General features: G+C 36.4%; 1 protein-coding gene across 1 annotated transcript in view; it reads left to right on the top strand.

The window, feature by feature from the left end:
• The first annotated feature begins 597 nt into the window (after positions 1–597).
• Positions 598–22,647, top strand: part of LOC122732122 (T-complex protein 1 subunit zeta-like) — a 45,798-nt gene continuing 23,748 nt past the window's right edge. The window contains 2 exon segments of the mRNA XM_043972274.1: positions 598–740; positions 9,941–10,066. Of these exon segments, the coding sequence (XP_043828209.1) occupies positions 598–740; positions 9,941–10,066 (269 nt within the window).

Genomic DNA, 22,647 nt, shown 5'->3' with positions numbered 1-22,647 from the left:
ATATGTTACTTTTCCCCAGTAATGAACAGCAATCAGAAGTTAGCATGAGCCTATAAATCTCATCCCCTAGACTACCAATATTTGAGATAACAGGTAGATATTATTCTAGCCTTTTTCCCTCTCACCCCAAACCAGGGGAGTACAGTCTTCTACATTCCTAACTTCTTGACTCCCCTCTTGGCAGGAATAAGGAGAAGGTTGGGGAGAAAAATGCTAGAGATGGCTATTATGTCTCCCTTCTAGCCATATAAGGACATCTTATGCTATAAACAAAGGGATAGACCTAGCTACACATGGACCTCACAACATATTTACAAAATAAAAATTAAAAGGAAAGTCTTACATAAGATACTACAATTGAGTGGAGCCTTGAAGGAAGCTAGAGATTATAAGAGGTGGGGGGAGAAGAAAAGAAATGTGTGTAAAGAAAGAAAAAGAGATAATTCGATTAGAAAAGACATGTATTAAGTACCTACTTAAGCATAGTTATTGTGTTAAATTAGAAATGCAAATAAGAAAATGTGGTAAAAAAATATTTGTAGTAACAATATATATATATATCAGAAGTTTTAGCTGAATCATTTGAGAGTTGAGTGCATGTTACTGAAGGGGCTTTTGAAGGATCACCCTTTTGGGGAGGAGACAACGAGGAACTTTCAGGACGCCAGCTTAAAACTGAGGGAGGAATGGACATTTGCTCTCGCTCTGGCTTTTCAACTTAGCCTTGGCAGTGCACACAGGTGAGAGGAAACACATGGTTGGTGTTCAGCTCTGGGTGTGCTGGTTCTCAGCCTGGCAGTTTGGGATTCAGTGAATTTTATAAAGGAAAATAGACTAAGCTTAGATCTAAGATTATTCATTTGTTTTTCTACTTCCCTATTTCCATATTTGGTATCACCTTTTGTTGTCTAATTAATTCCCAAGCAATAAAAACTAATCCCTCATAGATTAAAGCTCAGAGGCTTCTTTTTGCTTAGTGGTCTGGGAGATACAAACATACATACATATATATATATATATATATATATATATATATATATATAAAGTTAAAAGGGGGAGTTTAATGCTCGTATATCATATTTTGAATCTTAAAAAAAGAAAACAAGTCCATACCCTCAGTGAGCTTACAATCTATTAGAGAAAAATAATACACAAAAGGAAGCTGAAAAGGGAAATGTGGTGAAAAAAGACAGTTTGGTTGTAACATAGAGTGAAAAACGAGGAGTAATATATCTGTAAAGTTATTAACTCAGTTATTTTGTTCTTTTCTGCCAATCTCCCAATCCCTTCCCGGCCCTTTTTTTCCCCAAAACCTGTAATTTTATCTGTGCAGGGAGCTCTCTTCATGAAGTAGAAAACTCCCCCTATAATTTCTGATCAGATTACAGCAACTCTTAATCTTGAGGAGTTGCCTGAGGCATTGAGTGGTTAAATTACTTGTTCAAGGTCACCCAATAAGTATTTATGAGAGGTGAGGCCAGCTCTCTATCTGCTACTTGATGGTGCCAATCCCATACCACATAATTTTTAGCTTCCTGGAATTTCAGTTAATATTTAAGAATGTCTTGTTTTCTAGGATTTAACTACCCCTGTTTTTCACATTAAGGTTTAAGTATGTACAAACCACAAAGCTCATGTGAAAGCTATAATGATTAAATGGTCTTTCATTAAATTATTCATTTGAAAAAAATAGTTTAATTTAAATTCTTGGTATCAGAAACACTCTGTGCCTTTTCCCCATGCCTGGGATCCACTCGCTCCTCACTCCCTCTTGGAATCCCTACCATCCTTCCAAGTTTAAGATGAAGTACCATATCCCACATAAGGCTTTTCAAAAGCACTACCAGCTTTCCATTTTAGGAACTCTAAACAGGTGGAAAGAAACTCTAATAATTAAAATGCATGAAAACCTAAAGACAGACAATAATGCAAACTAACACTTTACTACACTCAATAAATGTTGGTATACTTGACCCCCTTAGCAGTCAATGGTTAATGATCGTTGAGTTAAAAACAAGTCATCAAATAAAAACCTGCCATTTTTGACATGAAATATATATGGTTTTGATACAGCAATATAGAATAGTAGAGGGAATATGGGCTTTGATTCAGGAAGAACAAGTTACAAATCCTCAGTCTCTTACTTATTATCTGTACAAATCATTTCAGTTCTCTGGGCCCCTGCTTCGTCATCTTTAAAAAGAGGGAATTAGACTATATGGATACCAGAGCCTCTTCTGGGTCTAAATCTATGTTCCTCTGAGGTAGTCTCAGCTAATAATGTACTTTTCTGGGTGCATGGTGCATTGCCAAACTTAAATAGAAAAATCATGCAGAGGACAAGGATATAAGTCAATGACAATGACAGTTGTCCCTGTTCTGGTTGAAGGATAATAGGGAGCAGTTCAGTAAATCACTTTCCTTCGACATTCTGATAGATAATCTTGAGGACTGAAATCAACTTCTTTTGCCTTGGTTCCAATACGTTAATTTGTGCTGCTAGGAGATTTACCTTGTGATGCGGTGACATTCAGTGACTGCCCTCCTGAAGTCTTTCTGTTCTTTAGGACAGAAACTCCATAATGTACATTTCAGAAAGATTGAATTAGAGATAGTTATACAAGTTTATACTAAGGAAACACTCTCTTTCTGTGCCAAGGTCAGGAAACTGAAAATCATGTTGCTGGATTTTTTGTTGTTGTTTTTTTTTTTTTTTTGGTTCTAGATTACCTGTAAACACAAGGGAAGATGGCAGGGTATTAGGGACAAGTGCTCTGAGGTGCAAGATCAAATTCAACTTTTGTTTGCAAATAGTTCTAGGGGCATCAATATGAAAATTGTTTAGTAGTTCAGTTGATTAGGTCTTTACTACATAGATACTAAATACCAATTAACACATATTTATTAAAAAGGGCCTACTAAACTCCAAACTAACAGGGGACATAAAGATAGAAAGAAAACAGTTCCTCTTCTCAAGGGGCTTATATTGTAGTAGAGGAAGTTGAGAACACTAGGAACCTTTTGTGTTAAATGTATATGTGTATGTATAAATATATATATGTATGGATGCATACATATATATTTAGAAAAGGAGAAACACTGGGAACTCAGGGAATAAGGAAGGACTTCGCATAGGAGATAGTCATTGAATGCAGACTTGAATGGACAATAGCAATTCTAAACTTTAGGTGAAGCTCCTGAAGAAAGTTTCTGAACCACAGCATAAAAATCATACTCATTGTTAATTTCATCTTACTAGATTCAGTCCATCCTGAAATATAAAGATTTTTAAAACCCTGATTTTATCATCCATTGTGTTAGTTATCCCTCCTTCTAAGTTTTGAGCTATCTACCAATTTGACTGCCAATCTTGCATTTATACAAGTCCTTGATAAAAATTTTGAAATGGTATAAGGCTAAGAATAGATTCCTGAGGCACTCCACTGGAGACCTTCCATCAAGTTTACATTGCAGCTTAACAATTGCTCTTTGTAGCTGGCCATTCAGGCTGTTCTGAAAACCATCTCATTGTGCTATCATACAAATGATAGAGTATCTGTCATCATCCCATCATTTCTACAAGAATAGTTATTAGATATTTTGGCATCTTGATTTGCTACAATCTAGTCTAGCCATTTTTACAGAGTTTCTCTGATCTATTCCATTAAGGTAGTTTAGTTACAACAAGATAAAAAGGAAATAAAGTTAGTATTCCATGTTCTGTTCTTGATGAAACCATCTTTCTTCTTTGTGTTCACAACTACTTTTTCTAGATGTTCATTAACCATCTCTTTATTAATACTTTCTATAACAGAGATTCTTATCCTGGTGTCCACTTACAAAGGGATTCATGTATGATATTGAGGGAGTCTATGAACTTGGATGGGAAAAATAAATATAATTTCACTAACCTCTATATGAATGTAAGCAGTTCTTTCAATTATGGATTAATACTACAAATAATAGTATTATTAGACACCCAAAAGGGACCTATGCCACAAAACAGTTACAAACTCTATTCTAGAATATTTCCAGATTTTATTGTAAAGATTACTTTGATTTCTCTTCTTTTTTGAAAATCAGGAAACATCCTCCCTTTTTAGTGCTGTGCTTGCTACCTCTCCTACTTTCTATTACCTCTCAGTTTCTTGAAAAAGGCTCAATAGTCATATCTTCCAACTCTTACACTTTCTAAAGATATAGTTCATTTGGACCAGGTGACTGGATTTCATCAATAGCATTTACTTGGTTGTGAACACAATAAAATATGTCTTCTATTACCCCTGCCTCTTCATGAGTTTAGACAGTGGGCAGAACTGGTAGAAACCTGGGTGGAGGTCATTTAGTGAATGCTGAGAGGATTTGAATTGGTACTTCTCTCATGTAATATTACTATTATTTACAAGTTTTTGTGGGCTTGGGTAAGTATTAAAAATTCCTCAAAGTAATTTGTGTAAAATGCTGCAACATGTTGCCATATCTAAAAAATTCTTAGGCTTGGTGTTGGATACCTATTTATCTTAATATGCCAAATGCTGCAAAGAAGGCAAGAGACTGACCCATTTATAAATGATAGAAAAAAAATGAGAGTCAGAAGATTGGGAAATTTTAAAGAGATTAATCATTCCTTTGGAAATCAAATTTGCCTGCTCAGAAAATCAGATTTACTGGAAGAAATGTTCATATTGTGAAGGTCTGAAAAGGGTTATTTAAAGATTAGATAAAAATGAATATAAGAATGAGTGGGAAAACACCCACAAAATCAAGAAAGCATGGACTCATATGAGAGACTTCAATACTTGATCTCTCTTGACATTTACTTAATTTGTTCTTCATGGAGAGAAAATGCAAAAACTGATCAGTTTAACAAAATGAATGTTGTATTTTGAATACCTGTGTGGAGATCATTGAGGGTATGTTGTTGGTTAGAATGAAGAGAGACAAAATACTTTATCTTTGCAGAAGAAGAGAAAGTGTCAGAGCAGAGAAGGATGCTTCTGAAATTATTTTGTCTTCTTTTAAATGCACTTTATATTTACTTGGTGATCTACATGTTGAATCACACCCACTCACCCACAAAATGGAATGTCAGCTTCTTGAGGTCAAATGTTGTTGTATTGTTGTTTTTGTTGTTATTTTTTTTTGCATCCTCATCATTTATTACAGTACCTAGGACACAGGGCTTATTCTGACTAAATTGTTTAATTGACTTGAATGTCCTAGAAATATATAGTGTTTTTTAAAAAGAGAATAACAGGGGTGGCTAGGTGTCGCAGTGGATAAAGCCCTGGCCCTGCATTCAAGAGTACCTGAGTTCAAATCCGGCCTTAGACACTTAACACTTAATAGCTGTGTGACCCTAGGCAAGTCACTTAACCCCTAATTGCCTCACCAAAAAAAAATAAAAATAAAAATAAAAACAGAGTAACAGCCATGCTTATTTCTAATGCACTAAAAGATAATTTTATGAGGTATACTTAAGTATTCTAAGTCCTTTGAGAACATAATCCCATTTATCTTTATGGGAAAATGTCAACAACATAATTTCCAATCATTCACTATTTGGAAAACTTTGACTGTATGGATTATACTGTCCCTGTAGGCAGGGTCTACTAATTAAATATTCCCACAAATTATCATAGATTCTTTGATATTTAAGGACTTTGAGAGCAAATGATGTTTCTTATCTAAATTCCTTATCTCCCAAAGTTCCCAACATTAAGTGCCTAATAAATGTTTGTTGACTTAAATATTAACTTTATGACAGAAGTCACCATGCTAATGAATTAAATATTTCCTACTCTTTAAGACATGCTGGACTAAGTGGTATTCTTAGAAGAAAGGTTCATTTAAGTTTATTCTGAAGTAGTCATAATGTTAACTCATAATATGAAAATAAGGGAGGGTTCTCTGACTTCCTAAGTTTGGGGAACTTCCAGTACCAATGAAGATTGAAACCCATTCGTGATTTGATAGATGAGTCCTAGGGAGTTGTCTCCAGTACAAAGAGGTTAAAGGAATCATAGCTATTAACAGTGTCAGAGGTAGAATTTGAACTCAGGTTTTCTTGATCCTGAGGATAAATTTCTATTGACTTGTCATGATTCCTAGACTTATTGCTAATGTATTCAGCAGGGTACATCGGTTGTCAGAGATATCATGGAATAAAGAGCTATCTTATCTTTCCAAGGCATACATTTTTTTTCATTTTTACTTTAAGTCCTTCTCAGAAACCATGGAGAATCATTCTCTTAGAATAGCATGGGAAACATATCCTTATGTGCAACTACACTTGAAAAGATAAATTAAAAGAACCTTTATTAACAAAACTAAAGTGGCTCAGAGTGGGGAATGCATGAAAAAGACATGTGCACAAAATCATCGTGGTTCAGTGTTTTGTCATAAGCATTTCAAAATAGCATAGTCCCCTGAAGAAAATATATTATGTACAAGATTTCATCTCATGCTTGTTTTTGCATATTTCTTGGTATGATCCACTTCATTGTTGTTTGACACATTACTTATATAGCTAATATAGTCATCTTTATAAGATTGTCCTCAGTTGGCAGATGTCTTGTCCTATTAGAATTCTTTTCATAAAGCTGTTGTCTCTCTTGAAGATCTGCCTTCTCTTATTCTAGTTAAATCTCTAGATTATTTTATAGTACCCAATATAGTCCTTTGTTGCTGATGGATTAGTTGACTGCCTTGGAAATCCTCTCCCAATCCAGGCAGCATGTTTCATAACACAGTCTCTACTCTTACCCTTGGCTTAAACAAACAAACAAACAAACAAAAACCTATCAAGTTCTTCCTGTTGAGACTGACTCTCCTGGTTACCACTCAAGATAAACAGAATATGGTGCCTAAGACTAGAGCACAGAAGCTTATCAAGAAACAAAATAAGATCATTTAATCCCTCTTCAGAGAATGTTCTCTGTAATCAAGAATTTAGTTAATTATGTTGAGTCAAAGAAGATCACTATCTCTGGCTGGTTCTACAACCTGGACTTATTTCAGTCCTTAAGGGTCTTCCAGCATCCTACATTAGATCACTATCCAGAGGAAATGCTTTTGTAGCACTTCCCTCTAAAACTGAAGTGCCCTATCTTTGGACCCTGGCTTCCCCCTCATTGATGTTTCCATGGAGTATCCTTCCTGTCATGCAAGTTTTCAATCCATGAATTATCATGGACTGCTCACTCTCAATCATGAATCTATGTTCATTCTTATTTCCAAGTCCTATTGACACCTGTCTCCTTTACATTCATATGCCACCATCATAGTTCAAGTTCTCAACCCCTCTTGCTTACACTATTGAAATTACATTATACTTTTCTCTGTGTCTGAAATCTCTCACTCCAATTCATCTTCCACACAGCTGCCAAAGTGATTTTCCTAAAGTTCATGTCTGACCATGTCATGCCTCTGCTCCAAAAGATCCTGTGACTTATTGTTGTCTAGGATAATAATCTATTTGGCATTCCAAGTCCTTCCCATCCTTCCTCCAAACTACCTTTCTAGTTTTACCACATAGCACTTCCCTTCTCTTCACATTCCAGCCAAACTGACCTGTTTTCTGTTACTAATAGCAATGCCTCATCTCCCTTTTCTGTATCTTTGTACTGTCTATCATCATGTGTAGAACATACTGACTTCAACTTTGGCTCTGCAAATCTCTCACTTCCTTTAAATCTCAGTTGAAGGGTCACATGTTATATGAGGCTTCTTGTGTTCTCTTTTATGATAGACAAAGATACCCTGAGAGGGACAACACTTTGAAGACCACTAATCCTACTTCCAGCCTAGCCCTCACAGGCATCATCTGAGTAAGCAACTCCTGAGGAAAAAGGATCCTTGCCAACATTATCCAGGGAAACAACTTCAGGGAGAATGGGTCAGCCACCCTCACCAACTGCTGATCAATTACAAAATATAAGGCAGGTAAGCCAACCTACCTAAAAGATCAAGGTACCCAGAGCGAGAGACAAGAGGAAGCACATGACAGGAAGGTTAAATCACAACCACAACCTTGACCCACCATTTCCACTAACACCCTAATGAAGGCAGCTGATTTTCCTAAGCCCATGAACCTTAGGAATTTCAGCATCTCCTAAAACACAAGACCTGCTTCCAGGGTCTTCTGTGACAGTCATAACTAATATGTGGTTTGCCGTGAAGAATGAATTATCTGGGGCAGCTAGGTGGTGCAGTGGATAGAGCACCAGCCCTGGAGTCAGGAGGACCTGAGTTCAAATCTGGCCTCAGACACTTAACACTTAACCAGCTGTGTGACCCTAGTGTTAATGGCTAAAATTCTAGCTAGTCTGTCTAAAATATCTAATGAGTGGTCGCCAATAAATTATAAGCTTTAGCAAGAGTTAGACTTTTAAGCATTCATTAAGGAGAATAAGAATTTGGTAGAGAGAGGAAAAGGCCTAGATTCCTATCTATTAAAGGGAGAGCACATTTCTAGCTCCGCTTTCCACCAGAGTCCAAAGGAAAAAGCACGAGACAGAGCGCTAGTCTCTTCCTCCTTCCTCCCACTAGCCAACATCACTTCCTGATGCCAAAGAAAGACTCCTGGTCTTGCCCTCAAAGACCTTCGCTTCATGGGCGGAACTCTTCCACAGTAAATATCCAGCAGGCGGTATCATTCCAATCGTTACACTAGGCAAGTCACATCCCCAATTGCCTCACCAAAAAAAGAAAAAAAAAATGAATTCTCTGCAACACAATCCCTATCTGCAACAGCTGCTAACCAAATGCCTTCAAGTCCAATAAATACAGAAGCTATGGGATTGGCAGCACCTCCCAGAGCAGTGGTCTTACTTCCATCCCAGCCCCTATAGCCATCACCCAGGGAAGTATCTCACGTAGAGTGGTGGGCCAGCCATTCCCAACAATCGCCAACAAACTAACACCCACAGCTACAGCTGGCAAGCTGCCCTAGCTAAAGTAGCAACTTGAGGGAGAAATAGGAGGCTGCATGAACCAGACACCTGGACTGCCATCTCCCGCTGAGATCAGGAGGGAGACAACCTAGGATTCTAAAACCAAGAAACTTGGGAATAGCCATGCTTTAAATACAATGTCAGCCCTTAATTTCACCCTAAGGTCTTCAAAACCTTTCCATCTGACTTGCAAATGAGAATTAACATGTTTGTTTTCTCCCCAATTAGAATGTGAGCTTCTTGAAAGCACGGCCTGACTTATTTTTCTGGTTGTATCTCTAATGCTTATTGGGTTTTTTTGTTTGCTTTTTGGTTTTGGTTTGTTTTTTTTTTTTTTTTTTTTGCAGGGCAATGGGGTTTGTGACTTGCTCAGGGTCACACAGCTCTTGTGTCAAGTGTCTGTGGCCAGATTTGAACTCAGGTCCTCCTGAATCCAGGGCTGGTGCCTTATCCACTGTGCCACTTAGCTGCCCCCTCTAATACTTATTGTAGTACTTACCACATAGTAAGTGCTTAATAAAGGTTTCATTCATTTATGAGAGAAAGCATCAGATTGTGAAGAGACAATTAGACTTGGAGTCATGAAGACTTGAGTCCACATCCAGCCTCAGATGCTAACTCTCAGTGTGACCACGTTGTCATTTAACCTCTATTAACCTTAGCTTCCCAATATGTAAAATGAGGATAATATTAGCACCTACCTGCAGGGTGGTTTTAAGGATCAGCTGAAATAACATAAGTGAAGTTCTTTGCAAATATAAGGCTTTATATAACTAGGTTTTTTGTTATTATTGTTATTAACCTAGTAATAACAATAATAATTATTATAATTATTCCAGATGCTGGTGCTTGTTCCCTGAAATTACTTTGTCTACTTTGTATTTCTGTGTATGTATAGCAACACATTTTAAAAAGTAATCAGGCAGAAAATCATCTTGTCAGCTGCTTGTGCCGGACTTTTCATACATACCATCTTCTTTTTATAGGGTAACAGAACAGATTTGTGCTATGTTTGATCAGCATCCGAATGATCAGTTTTCTTTTGGTCCTGCTGATGCAAAAGTGTGCTTCTTGAAAAGGCATCACTTTCAGGGACTGCAGTTTGCAAAATGGTGATGTACAGAGACCTCTAGAGACTGCAGAGTCTAACTGCACTTAATGATATGCAGATAGGGCTCCGTGCTGAACAGTCATGCCATCCATCCCTGTGGGAACCATAAAGCTGGCCATAAAATGAACAAGGTAACATTCCATTCCTATCAATGTGCTTAAAACCAGTGCTCTCAAATGTCTGATGGTTTCGGCTTTTTTTCCCCCTCCCTCTAAATGAGTTAATTAAGGTAAAATATGCTTTGCATTTGCTGTACTGCAAAAACAATGATTAAACAACAGATGTTCATTGCAGCAACAACAACAACAACAACACAAAAAGCCACATGCTTCATGAGAACTTATCAATGCATCCGGATGTTTTATTTTTAGAATAACACAGGGAATCTTCAAATGGGACTGTGGCATCAGTAATATTGTTTTGTCTTTATCATTTAGTCTTGACTTAAAAACAACAACGACAAAATCTGAGCACTGTAGGCCCTGTGGACATCCTCGTTTCCTTCTCAGACATTTTTCATGCCCTTGTGACTGGTAGACTTCTTTAATATTTGCAAACTGATAGCATAGGGAACTAATTTTGGTTCAAAGCTCATCAAAATGATTCATAAATGACTCAAACAAGCCCTTTATGAGACTCATCAATGAGGTTTAGGCTTTGGATGAATTTCTTTTCTAAGTAAAATTGTATATTGACACAGTAAAATTGTATTCTCACATTGAAACTTTGCTGTTTATGACTATATGATTAAATATTAATGCCAGATAATGTCCAAAGTAGGGAAGAATAATTATAAAATTCCTGAATTACCTTTCTGTTTATTGTTCATCTCCCAAAGCCATATAATACTTTTAGAAATTCTTTATGTCTTGATCAGAGATTTCTCTGTATGAGAGTATTAACTTTTGTGTATCAAACCCAAGACTTGTGAAATTCAAGAATATTTATGAAAACTAAACCTACTTTGATATAAAAAAGGGTTCTAAATAAGCATGCCTACAAGCTAGACTACAGAAGTATAGCAAGTTCATGAACACATCTTATCTTTCACATCCTGCTCACATGCCTTAGGTTTCTATATTAGCGACTAAGGAGGTGACAGTGAATTGGAGTGTGAATGGGCCTAGTCTCTTTTTTAATTTTTTAATTTAATTTAATTTTTTAAATTTTAATATTAATTTTTTTGCAGGATAATTAGGGTTAAGTGATTTGCCCAGAGTCACACAGCTAGTAAGTTTCAAGTGTCTGAGGCCAGATTTGAACTGAGGCCTCCCTGAGTCCAGAGGCAGTGCTTTATCTGCTATTCCACCTAGCTGCCTCTTACTACCTTTTTTATATGTGTGAATATATCTACTTAGTCTTCTCTGTAAGTTATTTCCAAATCCTGCAGTTAGGTCAACTGTATGTGAAATTTAATCTCTCTTGAACTTTTAAGTTCTATTTAGACTATTGAGATGGATAGACAGTAGTTTAGAAACAACAAACATGAACTTAGACTGAGAGATAGTAGAGGATAGAAGCATTTATGGGGTCACAAAACCTGAATAACATGAAACATTTAGCATATTAATCAGTGCTATATTTGATATTAATAATATAATATGAAGTTATATAATGATCTTACACTTTCAACTGTTCAAATATTCTGTGATACAATGTCAGGAGCCTCCATGTTCCTCTCCCAAAACCCTCCATCTGCCAATTTGGGGCATTTTTACTGTAGCCAATGCCTGGAATGCTCTTCATTCTCACTGTTGCTTCCTGGCTTCCCTGGTATCCTAGCCGAGATCTGACCTTCAAAAAGAGTCTTCCCACTCTTTTGATTATTTTAATTTTATTATGTGTATCCACATATATGTATGTATATAAACGCACTTATATATTATCTATATACATCTATACACATAGACACATATACATATACATGCATATACAGATAGATGAATGGATAGATAGATAAATAGATAAATAGATAGGTCGATGACAGATGTAAAAATGAGCATAGTGAAACAAAATATATAAAAATGATTTACAAAACTAAAAGTATAACATAAAATGAAGTATGATTTTGTGGACTATTTTACAGGTCTTCTTGTTGTTTTTTGTCCTTTGTTCTCAAAGAGTACCATGACATTGGAATGTTGTGACCCACAGTGAATTGGATTTAAGTGTGTGTGTGTGTGTGTGTGTGTGTGTGTGTGTGTGTGTGTGGGTGCTGTGTAAATTCACCAGCTTTACTCTTTCCTCCAGAGCCACCTGAGTCCAGTGGCAAGATATACATAAGGACAATTGGAGATCGCCCTGAATGTTTGAGGAAATTGAGATTAAGTGACTAGTCCAGGGTCACACAATTAGTAAGTGTAAAATGTTGGACACCAGATTTGGCTTGATGACCTCCTGACTCCAGGGCCAGTGCTTTATTTACTATGCCACCTACCTGCCCTACAATTGTTCTCACTGTTTTAATGTAATGACCGGGAGATTAAAGATGTGTGTGTTTATGTTTGTGTGTGTAAATATGTGCATGTATACTTTTCTTGAATATTTTCTATATTTGGGGCTTCTAGGTGATGCAGCACATATAGCCCCAGCTTGGAATCAGGAAGATTCATCTTCCTGCTTTCAAATATGGCTTCAGCCACCTACTAGTTGTGTGACCCTGGACAGGTTACTTAACCCTATTTGCCTTAGTTTCATTATCTGTAAAATGACCTGGAGAAGGAGATGGCAAACCATTCTATCATCTTTGCAAAGAAAACTCCAAATGGGATCACAAAGAGTTGGGCACTATAAGAAGAGTAGGCAATGGTTTGAGCATAACTCAACATTTCACTTCACTTCCTTGAGAAAGAGAGAACTCAGAAAACTAAATCACTTTATAAGAACTCATAAATCATGACCCTTTTCATGTCCATTGTCACAGGCAAACTTCAGCCATTTATCAAGGTAAAATGCCATATTTATTGTATATCTTCTGGTTGTCTAGAAGATGTGGTCCAAGGATGGCTAGTCCTTACCCCCAATCACCCCTAATATCTGAAATTGCAGACTGCCCAATTTGTTCTTACATTCTAGGACACAGGTTGAGCAGCTGAAGACACTATTTATTGTAATATTTATGTATTTCTTAGCCACATAATGTGCCACATATATTAGGTTCTTATTTCTTTTTTACAATTACTGATAAAGATTTTGAATGTTATACTCCTAACCCCACTTCCTCCCAAAGCTCTCTGGTTTTCATTGAATGATTTTGCATAGCAAATTTCTTTTTTTGGAATGCCATAATCTAGCAGAATTACCTGTAAACAGTTTTTCAAAATGCTAAAAGTATTTAATTACTTTAAGATCAAATTAAACTTAATAGAACTAAAAAAATTAGCTTTGATGTTGGTTTTCTGTATTCTGTCCTGTCCCCACTCCTCAATCCCTCCAACCTCCTTAAGAGAGTTCAGCAACAGGACCAGACTAGCCTTAAGTGAGCTCCTTCTGACATGAATGGGAATGGTGTCAATTTCCCCCTTGTCTCAAGAGAAAGAATCACTTTGCTATCATATGGAGCTATGAGCAAGAGTGAGTCATACTGTTGGTTGAAGAGCCACAACTAAGTTAGGTAGAATAAAGGTACTCAGTATCCCTTAGGAATTTGACAAAAATAAATTGATATCTCAGACTGGGAGACAACTTGGAATCTACACTTCCAAGTGTTAGAGAAGCATTAGGTCAGGTTAAAATGCCAGGAATACAAAGAAAGAAAACAAGCAAATACCATAAGTATGATAATGTTGGAAACTTTAAGCTAGTGTGGTAAAATAATGGAATTTAGCAGACAGCTAGGGGTCTGGCTACATTGATTTAGTAGTGTTTGAATTGGGTGTGAATGAGAAACTAACAAGTACCCACTTAAGATGATTAGATTTTGAGCCACACCTGGCCAGCCCTGTTAAACCTAGCTTAACTTGGCCAACCCTGAGGAGTGTCATCAGAGGCTGTGGATTGCATCATTGACGGAGGACAAGTCTCAGCCACACAACTTGAAGGACCTCCCCTTTTGGGGGATGGAGAAAAAAGTAGAAAAAGGGACCCCAAGAGGAAATAGCTCTCTCTCTCTGGCCTTGGAGGAGCTTTCAGAGCAGACTGGAGACTGGCTTCCATAGAAATTATTGACTCCTGGTGGTGAGTTAATAAAATCCAGCTCTTTGAATTAGCTGAGCTGAAAGCAAGTTTGTGTTTTGAGACAGCTTTTGCTAGAGCCAGAGAGATTATCCATTTTTCTCTTTCCCTATTCCCTTGTGATTGGCTTAATTAATTTCACTTTTGCTGTGTATTTTATTCTCGTTAATAAAACCTGATTTTTTTGTGGAAAAGAGGCTGTTTATCCCCTTTCTTACTGGTCTTGGAGAAACAACTGAAAAAGGCAGTTCAGAGGGGAGGAAACTTTGGACCTAGAAGTCCCTCATTATTTTCTGAACCCCAATATTACAGCGAGACACCCAATTAACTCTCCCTATATTAAATTTTGCCCCTACACTATCAATAATAAATGGGGATGCTTGTATCATAGAATCATAGATTTGGAATGATAATAGACCAAAGACATCATGTAGTATGACTACCTCTGTGCAAATGAGGAAACTGAGACAGAGAGAGTTTAAGGAAATCTGGTAAAACTCCATATTAAAAGCTTGTAAATATTAGAAATGCTAGGAATAAGAAGGTGCATGAAAATAGAATTGTCTCAGACCAATGACTACCAATTTGTTGCATAGCAGGAGCTTAATTAACATAAAGAAATTTAAAGAAAAATGGTGAGTCCAAGGCATATGCTGACAAGAAGAATCATAGGATAATAAATGTAGATCTGGAAGGGCCCTCCAAGGACTTAAGTCCATCATTTACTGATGAGGAAACAGAGACCTATTCATATAATTAGTAAATGGCAGTGGTATGATTCAGACCAAAGTTGTATCTCTCAATCTAGTTTTCTAGTTTCTCGACATTTAGCAAATGAGAATGACTAATGTTTGTCTTGAGCAAGACAAGTGAAGTCACCAAATATGTCTTAAGCACACTATATGCCATGTACTGTGCTAAACATCAGGGACTTAAAGAAAGGCAAACCCCACCCCAAAACCAAAACCAAACCAACAACAATAAAATACTCAATTGAAATAACAACAAAAACAAGATAACTTGGAAGTAATCAAGAGGGGAGGCACTAACATTAAAGAGGATTAGGAAAAGCTCCCTGTAGACTGGGAAACCAGAAGATGGTTACAAGGAGGGAAATTTCAGTCATGGGGAAGAACCATCGAAAATACATTGAGTTGAGAGATGGCATATCTTGTGTGAGGAATAACAAGGAGACCAGAATTGCTAGATCACAGAGTAAATGGAAGGGAATAAGGTATAAGAAAACTAGAAAAGTAGTAAGGGACCAGGTTATGGAGGCCTTTAAAAGCCAAACAGGATTTTCCAATCCAACAAACATTTATTCAGCACTTAGTATCTGCCAAGCATTGTGCTAAACCTTGGGGATACATTTAATAAAAAATTAAAAGTTTCTACCCTCAGGAATCTTACAATGTAAAGAGGTATACAATACTCAAAAGGAGGCATGAAAATGAGGAGTGGGGGACACCAAAGAAGACTCACTACAATTATATTTTATTCCACAGAGTTAAAATAAGGCAGGGCAGGTGATGCAAAGCAGAGTGAGCTGACAGTCCACTTCATGTCCTCAATAAAGAAAGGCATTGGGAGGAATTTGGTACTTCTCCCACCAGACCTCCAATCAAAGGGTATAAGATACTGAAGGAGATTAAGTCAATCCAGGCTTTAGGTAGCAGGCAGGGCAGGAGATGCAAAGTAGCATTTCATATTCGATCCCAGAGGTTACAGGGCATCCCTGGAATTTATTGAATAAGGCATGACATGGTCAGTCCTTTGTTTTATAGAGGTCAATTTGACAACTTAGTGGAACATGTACTGAAGTGGGGAGTGACTTGTAGCAGGAGACCAATCAGAAAGCTACTGAAATAGTCTAGGTGATGAGAACCATTACTGGTATTGTGACACTGTCATAGGAGAGAGAAAGGGGCATACAGGGGAGATGTTACAAAGGTAAAATCAACAGGAATTACACACATATTGCATATAGGGATAAGAAAGAGTGAGGAGTTAAGGATGACATCTTCATTATGAGGCTAAGTGACTGGGAGGATGGTGATGCCCTCAACATTAATATCAAAGTTTAGCAGAGACTTAAGAAATAATAATGTATTTATTGTTGAGCTTAAGATGCCCAGACATTTGAAATGCAAGAGCAGAGGTCAGGTGAGAAGTTAGGGCTGCACAAATAAATCTGAGAATTATCTGAATAGTCATGATGATTGACTCAAATGGAAATGGTGAGTTCACCATGAAAGAAAATATCAAGGGGGAATAAAAGTGAACTCAGGGCAACTGAGGGCTAAACATATCCAGAGATCAACTAGTATATGTAAAATAGCTTTTTGTAACTTTCCAAAGTCCAATTTTGTTGCTACTACTACTACTACTAATAATAATAATACCACCACCACCACCCAATTAGTATTTATATGGTGCCTACAACAAACAGACACTATACTAAGTACTTGAAAATATCCCACTTGATGTTCAAAACATTCAGAGATATTAGTACTATTTTATAATTGAAGAAGCTGAGGGAAATAAGTTAGATGACTTGCTCTAAGCTAGTAAGTGTCTGAGACGGGATTTGAACCATATCTTCCTGAATCCAGGTCCAGCATTCTATCCACTGTGCTACATAGCTGCTTCATTAACTTAATGTTATATTTATAGTATATGATATATAGCTTCTGTTCCCCTGTACTATCAGGTACTATATGCACCTAGACTAACATGAGGAAACTCAATCATGAATATTTGGTTTAGAAAATAAAATAAATCCTTGAACTGTGAGTATGGTTAAAACTCTTCTAGTCCAGAGGTTCTTAATATTTAAAATATGAGTCAGTATATGTATGGATTTATGTATTTATGTGTGTATGTGTGTATGCATGTATGTATGTGTGCATATGTGTGTGTGTGAGTGTATCATGGACTTTTTTTTAGTGAGCTGTTCAAGTTCATAATAATAATTTTTTAAAAAATCAAATGAGGGGCATCTAGATGGCACAGTGGATAGAGCACCAGCCCTGGAGTCAGGAGTACCTGAGTTCAAATCCAGCCTCAGACACTTAATACTTACTGGCTGTGTGACGCTGGGCAAGTCACTTAACCCCAATTGCCTCACCAAACAAAATCAAATGAAATATATAGGATGGCAAAACCCTAATTATATTTAATGCCAATTATGACTATATATGGATATAGAAAGGTAACTAATATCTATATATGAATATATACATACCTATATTTCAATATAATTTATTTCCTTTTCCATCATATTTTTCGTAATTATTTCAATTTATTTGGATACCTTTGCAATTCTCTCTCTATGTACACATTTATATGAGTGTAATGCATGTATATATACACACATTTATATGTTATATATATTTATATGTTTATGTATGAATGCATGCATGCATATTCTCAGACCCCAAGTTAAAATGCCTGTCTAGTCCAATTTCTTATTTTCTGAGTTGTATAAACTAAGGTACAGAGTCAAATGGTGTACCCAATTTCAGAAATATAGTAGTAAGTAATAGGACAGAGATTTAAAAACCAATATTTTCTGAATCAAGTACAGTGCTGTTTCCATTACTTTGTAATATCATACATTAATTTAGCCTTTAGAGTTTACAAAGTGTTTTTCCCAAAAAACCTTGTGAGGTAGCTGATATAGGCCTTATTATTCAATTTTTTTCCAGATTAAATAAATTGTTTCAGAAAGAAGATATAACTAGTTCACAGTTCTAAGCTAATGAGTGACAGAAAAGTATATGAAACCCACCCACCTTGATTCCAAATCTAGCCATCTTTCCATTGTCTCACAGTACATGTGTGTGTGTACACATTAGGACACCAAATAGATGTTTTACTTAACAGACATTTTTGGTTCGTCTAAACATCTTTAAGCTCTTTCACTCAAACTTGGGAATCTGTAATCTTTCAAATCACGAAATCTATTAAAAAGTTATTTTTCCTTTTAAAAATCTCTTTCTTCTTATTGAAATTTTCTTGTTCTGTTAAAAAAAAATGAAAGAAATTGGGACAACAGGAAATGATCAAGGCAGAATGCAACAAAAAGTCCTGTCATAGTAGAAAGATTCTAGAAAACTGCCCTTCAGGGGACCAGGATTAAAGTTCCAGCTCTGTGGTTAAACAATCACTTTATATCATTCAATTTATTTCAATGCTTATTAAGCATCTACTTTGTACAAGGCTACAAAAATGAAACAAAAACAACAATAAAAATGGTCTGTTCCCTCAGGAAGATTACATTCTATTGAAGGACGTAGCAGAAGGAAAAGGAAGAGGTGGAGGAAAATGAGGAGGAGGAGGAAGAGGAGAAGGAGTAGGAAGTGGAAGAGAAGGAGGAGGAGGAGGAGGAGGAGAAGGAGAAAGTCCAAGAGCGTGAAAAAAGAGTAGACAGAGAGTTGGCCTAAGAATTAGGAAGAATTCTTCTCAAGTCCCACTTGGGACAAATACTTACTATCAATGTTATTTCTTTGCATTATTGCCTTCACATTGGGCAAAGCCAAGTCAGTAACCAAGACAGGGGCTATTATTAAATACTAAATAAGCAGCATTTTTTGATAAACTTTATAAAATGTTGTTGTTGATTAATGTTGCTAACTCTGCGTTTAGAAAAAAAAAAAAAAACTATGGTATGTTGCCTCTTCATGTGGATCTGTTTAAGATCTGTGACACACTGGCTTTTTGGAGACATTTTCCTATGTGGCTCTGTGAAACACCTAAAAGGACAATACTTTTACCTCTCTGGAATAGCAGAAAAATGTTCTGTATGAGGTGCATGAATTAAATGTTAAAAAGTGCAGTTTTCTGAAGATGATTCTTCTCTAAATAGAAAAGAGTATAAGGTGTGAACTGACCAAAGAGGGCCCAATCCTTGGGGCACATGTGTTTTTCTCTGCCTGATAAATAACCAAATGGAGCCAGCTTACAGAAAGTAAAAAGTAATTATGCATAATAGAAGGGCTTTGCCCTATTTCAGAATATACTCAGTATTCTTCAACTGTTCTCTGCCTGTTTACTGTGTGACAAAGTAAGAAAGTGTTTAATTGGCTGCTAAGCCAGAAGTGAGTGTGCATACAAAATGCATAAGCAGGCAAAACCTCTTTCTGTCTCTGGTGGTTGTCAAGTGTGGAGGGGAATGCATTTCTGTGAATCTTGGGCTCTCTCTCCTACTATGGTTGTGATGGCCACACACAAATAAAAATGACACCTGTCTTTTCTATGTTTATTCTTTCATGATTATAGGTTTTGGAGAATGGGCAGATCAAGCCATGATGTTGTGAGCTCTGAAAGTTAGTAAGAACGATTGTAAAGTTCATTAATGTAGTTTGTGACAGAGACTGCTATACCCACCATTGCCAAGCAAGCAAGTTCAGAAGCATGTACCACCCTGCAGAGTTATATGGCATTGCTTTATGATGCAAAAGCTGATTTTTAATACTATTATTTTCCTAATGATGCCCTAAGACTACACAACACACTTAGAAGGTATTAGGGCCTACATTTTGGGGGAACAATATAGAGCAGGGAGAACAAAGGAGAAGGGAGGTCATTCTCCACTGAATGAACTCCACGAATATGATCACTGTGGGTAATAGTGCATAACATGATAAAAGCAGATGATTAAATTGGTAATAATGTGCCAGATTAAATGGAAAGAACAGACTGGAGGTAAGAAGGCCATTTAGGTGACAATTATAATAGTTGCGAGGTCTGGTGATAAAGACTTGAGTTAGCATGGATGAAACTGCTGATAGAGAAGAAGGGAGGATGAGAACGAACAAATCAATGGTGTTTAACTGGGTGTTAGAAAATGGGGGAAAGGAGAAATCAAATGACTAAATTTTTTAGTCTGGATCTTGGGAAGGATGGACCCCATCAGTTGACAGAAATAAGTTGTAAAGCTAACCTAAATTGAGAAGGATAAAAGCAAGACAGTTTTAGGACACATCTTTGGGTTAATTCCATGGTATCCATAGTGAATATATTTTTGAAAATATTTGAAAATAAGAGGAATACAATTAATCCTTGATTTAATTCAACAGACATTTGAGTACCAACTATGTCTTGAATGCTTTGCTATATGCCTTTAGGAATTTCTTTTCCTTTTTTTCCATTTTCTTTTTCCTGTTCATTGACATCCTAGATCTTTTAAAGTATTAATGGGATCTATTAATGTCATCTTTTCTTAAAAACTATATCCCACACCAAAAAAATAAATATCATTATCTCCTATTTTAAGTCTAGGTCATAGAGATGGTAACTATAACAATTAAATATACCAGATGCTACTGATGATGTTAAGAAAATTCATATATATATATATATATATATACACACACACACACACACACACACACACACACTATTGGCCACACCGAAAATATTTAGAATGCTGTCATATTCAAGTTCAAGACCATCTGTTTATATTCACTATCCATCCCAGAAAATGTCAACTGGAGCCTTCCTGCTGGGATACTAGAATAATCTCAACTTGGCTTGAGTGATTACATGATGGGGGGGGGGGGAGGTGGAATAGTAAACCTTATCGTTGTAACCAAAAGAATGTGAGTATCCCATCTAAGGTGGATGATCACATTTTCCAAGGATCCTATGGGCCTAGACGTCCCTGGTGCATTTTAATTTAAACTTGCTCCTCAGAAACTCATTATAGAAAATGAGATTTTCAGCCATTCTTTCCTTTGTAACATAAGGTAATGAGTGTTTCAGTTGCACATAGGCATCTTTATGCTGGGTATCCAAATTTAGAAAATTTAGCATTCTCTTCTGTTGAGAAGCCTTTGCATGTGTGACTAACAAACACTAAGCACACTCGGATGGTGCTTGGCCTAGAAAAGAATTGTACCTAATTCATTTGGGAGTAGCGATGTGGAATCTCTCTTGTAAAAAGAAAATAATTTCATTGCAATGAACCATAGTTGACTTAACAGCAGATTTAGAAAATGCTATTTACTCTCATCTTGCCAACAAACCATTGGGAATGCACAAATTTTATGTTCCTGCTAACCTTTTCATCACAAGCTATTCCCAACAAGATGCAAGACAATTAGCAAATGATAGAGTTTAGGCTCTTTATTTTCATGTAATCAAATAGTTCACATTTCTAAATTGGCTTTTTTACCTCTACCCCTTTAAATTGGCCAGTTTTATTTTCTGACTCAGCCCAGCTGTTTCTGACAGAAAGTATAGTGCAACTTGGGAAGAAGTGACAAGGAGATTTTATAATCTAACCAACAGAAAAATGAAGTAAACTTCAGTTGCCAAATGGCAAAGGACTCCCCATGATAAGAGCAAAACTGAGGGCAGTGACTCATACCATTGGCCTAAAACAATTGAACTTAGGGGAGCAGCTGAGGATTTTGGGGGATGGCATCTTTATTTATCTTCAAACATGCTTTTGTGCTAGGAATTTAGGTTTTTGTGATGCATTCCAGTGTTGCCAGAATTAAGGTTTACTCCAGGTGTTAATCAGTTATAAAGATTCTGAGATTCTTTTTTATCCTTATTATATTTAAAAAGCAATCTTGAAGATCAACTACTCCAACTCAATCATTCAATAGAGGCAGAAACTGAGTACCAAAGGAAGGAAATAACCTTCCATAAGTCACAGAAATAGTAAGTCACAGAGCCTGAATTCTAATTCAGATATGTCAACTGCACATTAAGTACATTACCACTCTCTATTGCTGCGTTCTCTTTTCCCCCATTCCTGCATATCTGTGTTGACCTCCCATCGCAGGGTAAAGAATGTAGGTTGGCTAACCTAAGTGAAAAAATTAAGACTTTCCAAAAGAAAAAAATTCAAATACAAATAAAAAGCTGAGATTAAATTACATTTCTCCTGTTTTGAGGATCTAAATCTGCCAAAATGTTTTCTCAATTTTTTCTATAATTGTTTCATTGAACAAATAAAGTAATTTAGATGCCTTGATAACATATAAATGCAAATGTTATTTATGAGCTTCAAATTAAGCACAATTTAAATAGTTTTATAGTATCTCCCATAAACAGAAAATGGCATTACAATTAGCTAAAAACTGGTTACAGATCCATCTCCTAACTCTATTTCAGGTGGTGCCGAGGATGGAATTGAGGACTTGAAAATATCATTAAGTTTACAAAAAGAATTTATCTAGACTGTAACCTGAAATAATCATTTTAAGATAAATAAATGCTATACCCTCAAATTCCTGACCACATTTGGCATCTTGCACACAACTGTAAGACAAAGGAAGCACAAGTATTGGTGGAATATAAGCTCCTACAGGGCAGGTACTGTTCCCTGTTTGTCTTTGTATCTCCAGTACCTAGTAGACATTTAATAAGTGATTGTTCCTAGATTGATTCCCATGC

The sequence above is a fragment of the Dromiciops gliroides genome, chromosome 6 (genome assembly GCF_019393635.1).
Source record: "Dromiciops gliroides isolate mDroGli1 chromosome 6, mDroGli1.pri, whole genome shotgun sequence".
In the NCBI taxonomy this organism is placed as follows: Eukaryota; Metazoa; Chordata; class Mammalia; order Microbiotheria; family Microbiotheriidae; genus Dromiciops; species Dromiciops gliroides.
Note: the sequence above shows the minus strand (reverse complement) of the source record. Positions and strands in the feature narration are given on the sequence as shown.